The 6,252-nt window shown below is 42.8% G+C and overlaps 1 protein-coding gene and 1 long non-coding RNA gene across 3 annotated transcripts in view; one reads left to right on the top strand and one right to left on the bottom strand.

The window, feature by feature from the left end:
- The window catches only part of LOC102498271 (uncharacterized), a 39,298-nt gene that overhangs the window by 18,891 nt on the left and 14,155 nt on the right, over positions 1-6,252 (top strand). The gene's annotated exons all lie outside the window — the stretch shown is intronic.
- The window catches only part of TRAF3IP2 (TRAF3 interacting protein 2), a 52,933-nt gene that overhangs the window by 14,123 nt on the left and 32,558 nt on the right, over positions 1-6,252 (bottom strand). Inside the window, exons 1-2 of one of the 2 annotated variants that reach the window (XM_014591054.2) lie at positions 3,790-4,039; positions 450-538 (exon numbers count right to left, since the gene is read on the bottom strand). In XM_014591054.2, coding sequence (XP_014446540.1) covers positions 450-515 — 66 coding nt within the window. In that variant the 5' untranslated portion in view covers positions 516-538; positions 3,790-4,039. Of the gene's footprint in view, positions 1-449; positions 539-3,789; positions 4,040-6,252 lie in introns of those variants that run through there. The other variant, XM_006157006.3, reaches the window with a different exon arrangement.

A 6,252-nucleotide genomic window follows, 5' to 3' on the forward strand; every position in this document is an offset into this window, starting at 1 on the left:
CCCTATAGCAAAAATCTCTCTCAAAACAAAAACAAAAAGCCTTGTTAAATAAGCAGGTGACCATGGTGAAGCCTGTGGCTTCCTGCATCACAGGAAGCATAGCCAATCTGGGCCTGAGTGGGGAGAAAGGTGCAAGTACTAAGTACAGCAGTAGTCCACCGTGTTCCTCAGACCAGGGCCAGCTGCACATGTGGCGGCTTTAGCACTTTCCTTGCTGTTCGAAGGTAGCAGGGCTCACGCGAAAAGCATGCAAGGAAAACAAAACTGCTAGAGACGGCAAGGTTCACAATCTACAAAAGGATTCTCTACATCTATCGGCATGTAGTTCATAATCACATAAATCAAGTACTATAATGGAAAACATCAGAGGCTATTAATACTTTTCCTTCACTTGGGTTTCATTGCACTCATTTTAACTGTTCAGTTTTCTATTTGGATAAAATACTTACGGCAGTTTGGAAGCCATTTACTAACAGAAAGTTCACGAACTTCACGACCTCCATGGCTGTGTCCATAGAATAAGTGATGAAAACTTTCCCTAAGAGAAAAATTTCACCTTTATCAGAAATGAGTCAAATTATTTCTGTTCTAAACATCACTTCTAAATTGTATGTGACGTTTTTCCTCTTTCTAGAATATAAGGGGAGACCTTGGGATGAGAGTGGTCTGAGGGCTTACGCCTGCAGCAGAGTAGGTGGGGGTCTGTCCGAGGGAGTGTAGGTGCTTCAGAGGTCTTCTGAAAAACCACACCGAGGCATTAACAAAAAATCCAGCACCCAGAATCTGGGCTCTCAGATCAGGCCTCTGCCTGGTTCCTTGGAGACATCTGGCATGGTGCCCAAGGAATACTTTCACAGCAGGCCAAGAAGCTAAGATTTGCTAAAGGGCCACCCAGCAGTGTCCTCTGTTGATCTCGTGATCGCTCGCTGCTGCCCTGAACTCATGCTTGACAAGAGCAAGTGAGGGGACAGTGAGAAAGCACACCCCTCCTCCCCCTCACCACGCACTTCTGGAAAAAGCCCAGGAAGCTGGAGTAGACCAAAGCACAGCTCAGAAATGTTAGTGAAAATTTCAGCAGTTGAAAGGAGAGACAACGCCTCAGGGCAGTCCAACTCACAGATTCCCTCGCTCATCCCTGCTTCAGCTCAGAGCGCTAGACAATGCTGTTCAGACAAGCTTAACCCAGCCAGAATGAGAACCAGTGTTTCTTCTCAGGCTAAAGTCTTGGGGCAATTATCCGGCTAGCATTTTAATGTGAAAGATGAATAATCTGTGTATTGGCTTTTCATTTGGAATGGACCAGTTAATTCTTAGGATCTTCTGGGGCAGAGAAGGAAAAAGAAAGGGGGGTGGGGCTGGGAGAAAAAAAAATATGAGTATGTATATATTCATCTATGCATAGGCTCTTATTTTTTGAAACATCTTAGATGGATGTGTGTATAATGGTCATATTAGCGCATGTATGCAGCAAGGCATACTGAAAGTACTCTTTTTCTTCTGAATACCTAATATTCACTCAGTTCTTGTGAATATAATTTTAGGGCTCCCTTCATAGATTATGGCAAGATAAAATGATCTATAGATAGACATCAGGACTAGACCCTATGCAATGCAGCCTCTATTCTCCAGCAACACTCAAAATTAAAACGTGTAGAATTTTAAGAGGATATTAAAGTAAATAAAACTTTCCGAATGGAAAAAATAAAAAGTCATCGTCTTAGAAATCTTCCCAAGTTGTAAACAAGTAGAAAGCACGGATTCCCCAAAAGGAATGAACAAATGCAATGGGATTCCTTCGTTCTTAGTTTAGTTTAAGAAGCTTCCCAGATTTGGAAAGAGCGTGTTAGAATTTCCTGAGCTGCTCTCACACGCACAGCAGATAATCATGTTCTAAGTAGTGGCTGTTTTCTTAAGACTTCTGGAACTAACTATGCTGAATGACCTTAATATGAAAACATTTTGGTAGCATTTCAGTATTTCTGGTTCTGGCAGCAAAATGTGGAAAAAGAATCACCACCTGACACGTAGTTGAATGTTTCTTTAAATAAAAGGCTTACTCTGCATTTGGTTGTGAAGCACTATGGAGAATGTGAGATAGTTTTTTTTTTTCCAAACAAGATTCTTCATTCCTACAGGAAATGACCTCGTTCTTGACGGCTGCTGCTAATTTGTGGGGAGATGGTAGGTCCCTGTCCAATACCATTGGGACATCCAATCAATTCACCCAGGGACAAGGTCCACTCAGAAGCATCATTTAGAAGAGGGAAAAACATGGGGATTAGTTTTTGTTGGAGTGTGTGTTTAAGAAAGTTTAGTAGTAAGCAGTGTGTGAGCATTTCTGGTAGTGACAAAATCTTTTTTAAAACTTTATTTTTTAAACAATTTATCGAGAGAGGACCAACTAGTATTGTGGTGAAGAAAGCTGGATCCCACATGACTGACTTTGCAGATTGTGTCCTAGACCCAGTGACTTGAAAAACACACTGGGTGGCTCTTCCACAGGAGGCCTACACACCACCACTTGTGCCGCCGCCATGTCTCTAGTAATCCCAGCACATTTTGCGAGTACTCAATACCAACATGGATGGGCGGCAGAAAATAGCTTTTGCCGTCAGTGCCATTAAGGGGGTGGGGTGAAGATATGCTCATGTGTGTCGAGGAAAGCAGACGTGGACCTCACCAAGGTGATGTGGAATGTGTGATCACTATTATGCAGAATCCACGCCAGTACAAGATCCCAGACTGGTTCTTGAACAGGCAGAAAGATGTAAAGGAAAGAAAATCCAGCCAGGTCCTGGCCAACGGTCTGGACAGCAAGCTGCATGAAGACCTGGAGAGACTGAAGAAGATACAGGCCCACAGAGGGCTGAACCACTTCTGGGGCCTTAGGGTATGAGGCCAGCACACTAAGACAGCTGGCCCTTGTGGCCGTACCATGGTGTGTCCAAGAAGAAATAAGTCTGTAGGCCTTGTCTGTTAATAAATAGTTTATATACCAAAAAAAAAAAAAAAAACAACAACAACAACAAAAAAACCCAAAACCAAAACCAAAAGAAAAATCAAAACACTGGGTACATGTGTGTGCATGCCAAAATCCCAGGAGAATGGAGCAGGGGGAGGGATTGTGGCATGGTCACTCCTCTGGGTGGTGATTTCTCACTTTTCCTCTCTTTCTTTCTTTCTCTGTCTCTCTCCAATGAGTGCATATACCCTATAGCAAAACCACAGAAAACAAATTTTTTTTGAGAAAAAGAGAAAGAGATGAGCATGAGCACCTTCAACAGAGTTCCATGCCACCATCCCTCCCCAGCCTTCTCAGCCAGCCATGATCAGAGAGCCAAACCCATGATGGTCCATATAGATCCAGCCTTGTTTTTGAGTAGCATGTTACTGCTAGGCTGCTAAGCCAGCCCAATGCAGATTACTTTTTTTTTCTTTTAAGAAATATTTTATTTAACTTTATTTGTTTATTTATTTATTTGTTTATTTATTTATTTAAATTTGACCAGAGAGAGAAAGAAAGAGAGAAAGTGAGAGAGCAAGCCACCAGGTCCAGGACTTGAACCGTGGTTGGCCATGTGGGAGTCCGGTGCCCCTTAACTATCATGCCACCTGCTGGCCCCAATGCTGGTTACTTTTTAAGCAAAAAATAAAATTCATTGGACTGTATACATGAGAAGTACATTTTTGTAACAGAAATATTTTTCTCTGAGACTATAGATGAGTGGTGAAGTACTCTCAGAGTACAAGACCTGAGAAAAAGAAAAAACAACCTTGCAAATAACTTACGCAATTCTTCTGGCAAATTGCTCGTTTTCAGAGTTCCTCTGGCCAGTGGGTTACTAGGGGGTCTAGGTATGGCAGGGGCCTGAGGGCCATGTGGTTTCAACTCTGCAGGACACTCCAAAGACTCCTCGGGAGCTCCAGCTCTATTTGGTGGCTGATGATGCAATGGATCCCTGGAAAGGAATACGCTTACAGTAAGCCTTCATTGTTTACAAGTCAAACTTTAAGGGAAAGAAAGCTTAAAGAACTACAAGAAGACACCCATGAACTGTCTTTCTCTCCTCTGCATCCATTTCTTATCTTAGACAGAAGGAAGAGGGAATGGATTTTCAGTCATAAGAAATTCAGCTGGCTGCCATATGTATGACTCTATTAGGGGTTGAAAGAAAGAGGCAAGCTTTTATTTTTCTATTCAGGACTGTCTAATTGGGAAAATAATTCTCATGCACAGAGCAGACAAGGTCACTGACAGAACAAAGTAGGAAGATGCGTGACATAGAAGGCTGATGTTACAGGCATCTAGATAAAAAGACAGGACTGTTAGCTCATGATAGATAATATTTAATTTTTACAAAAGGTTAAAAAGGCCATGCAGGGTTAAAAATATGCATGTATGTAAAAATATATATGCAAAGCATTAATGGGACAAAGACATGTGGTATTATCTGTTGAAGATATTTTATAGTTTTAACAACTGGATTAGGGAGAAATATTCACCTGTTGAAATATTCATTTTGTGGGACCAGCAGTTAGTGTAATGGCTATGTAGTCAACCATGGTTCAAGTCCTGTACCCAGTGGCTTAAACTCACGCCGGATGCATGTGCGTGAGTGCCCAAGATCCCGAGAGGAGAATAGAGAAGGGATTACGGCGTGGCCATTCCCCTTAGGGGGTGATTTCTCGCTTTCTGTCTCTCTGTCTCTCTCTTTCTGGCAAGTGCACATGCCCTATAGCAAAAACCTCTCCAAAAATATATATATATATTCATTTTGTAAGTTAAATAATGTGATTGAATGTATAAAAGAAAATGAAATTTAAAAAATGAAAAAAGAATATGCATGTTGTTGGACCAGCCACTAGCATGGTGTAACGTTAAGTTGGCTGGATCCCACACGGCCAACTGTGCAATTTGAGTCCCTGACCCAGCAGCTTGGAAAACATGCTGGGCACATGTGCACATGTGCCCAAAATCCCAACAAAAGAAGAGAGGAGATTAGACTGTGCCGTGGCCATATCCCCCAAGGGTTGCTTTCTCACTTTCCCCCATCTGTCTATCTCTCTCTTTGATGAGTGCACATGCCATGTAGCAAAAATAGTTTTTGAAAATCTGATTTGAGGGACCAGCAGTCAGCGTAATGGCTATGTCGCTGGACTCCCATGTAGTCGACCACAGTTTGCGTCCCGGACCCGGTGGCTTAAAACTCACGCAGGCTGCGTGTGCGTGCGTGCCCAAGATCCCGAGAGGAGAATGGAGGAGAAGAGATTGCAGCATGGTTATCCCTCCTGGGGGGAGGTGTGTGATTTCTCGCTTTCTGTCTCTCTGTCTCTCTCTGTCTATCTGGTGAGTGCACACACCCTATAGCAAAAATCTCTAAAAAAAAAAATCTGATTTGAAGGCTCTTTAAAGAAGTTTCTACCACATTGTTAAGTAGCATTTTCATTATTATTTTGATCGCTACTATTCCCATGAATATTCTGGAGATGAACAGTCTCATGCCCTCGTGTGAGATTTGGAAGGCAGAAGGAAATGGAAATCAAGGTTCTGCCATTTCTGTGGTTTCTTTTGGCAAGCAGTCATGAAGTGCCAAGTTTTGCCCAGAAAGCATGCCACGGTCCTCTTACCAGCTTCACGAACGTCAAGGGCAGATTATGAGCATCCATTTTTGTTCAGGGCAGGTCTGGCAGCCACAGAACCTACCCAGCAGTTGCAGTGGTCACAGCAGAGTTGGCCTTCTGAGTCTCTCCCTTCCTGACTGCAGAGTAGGAAGTTTCTTTGGTAGTCCTATTCTGTGTGCTGCTCTGGGATCCTTCCAGGAAACCCAGCCTAAAAGTTCACTCTTCCAACCTCCAACAACTTAGTCAGCACCCAAATGCCAATATTAAATCTCTTCCGCCTAAAATGGAAGAGTTGTTCCTATTTTTTTGTAACTAGTACGGGACTTAAATTGTATCTGTTTTGTTCTATTTCTTCTAAAAATTTCAGAAGTGGGCCCAGCAGATGGTGTAATGGTTATGTCACTGATTGCCATGTAATTGACCGTGGTTCAAGTCCCAGACCCGGAGGCTTAAAACTCACACTGGATGCATGTGTGTGCATGCCCAAAAGTCTGAGAGGAGAATAGAGGAGAAGGGATTTTGGCGTGGCCATCTCCCTAGGGGGTGGTTTCATGCTTCCTGTCTCTGTCTCTCTCTGTCTCTCTGGTAAGCACATGCATCCTATAGCAAAAAATTTCTCTTAAAAAAAAA

This window comes from Tupaia chinensis, unplaced genomic scaffold (genome assembly GCF_000334495.1).
Source record: "Tupaia chinensis unplaced genomic scaffold, TupChi_1.0 Scaffold000527_1, whole genome shotgun sequence".
Lineage (NCBI taxonomy): Eukaryota > Metazoa > Chordata > Mammalia > Scandentia > Tupaiidae > Tupaia > Tupaia belangeri.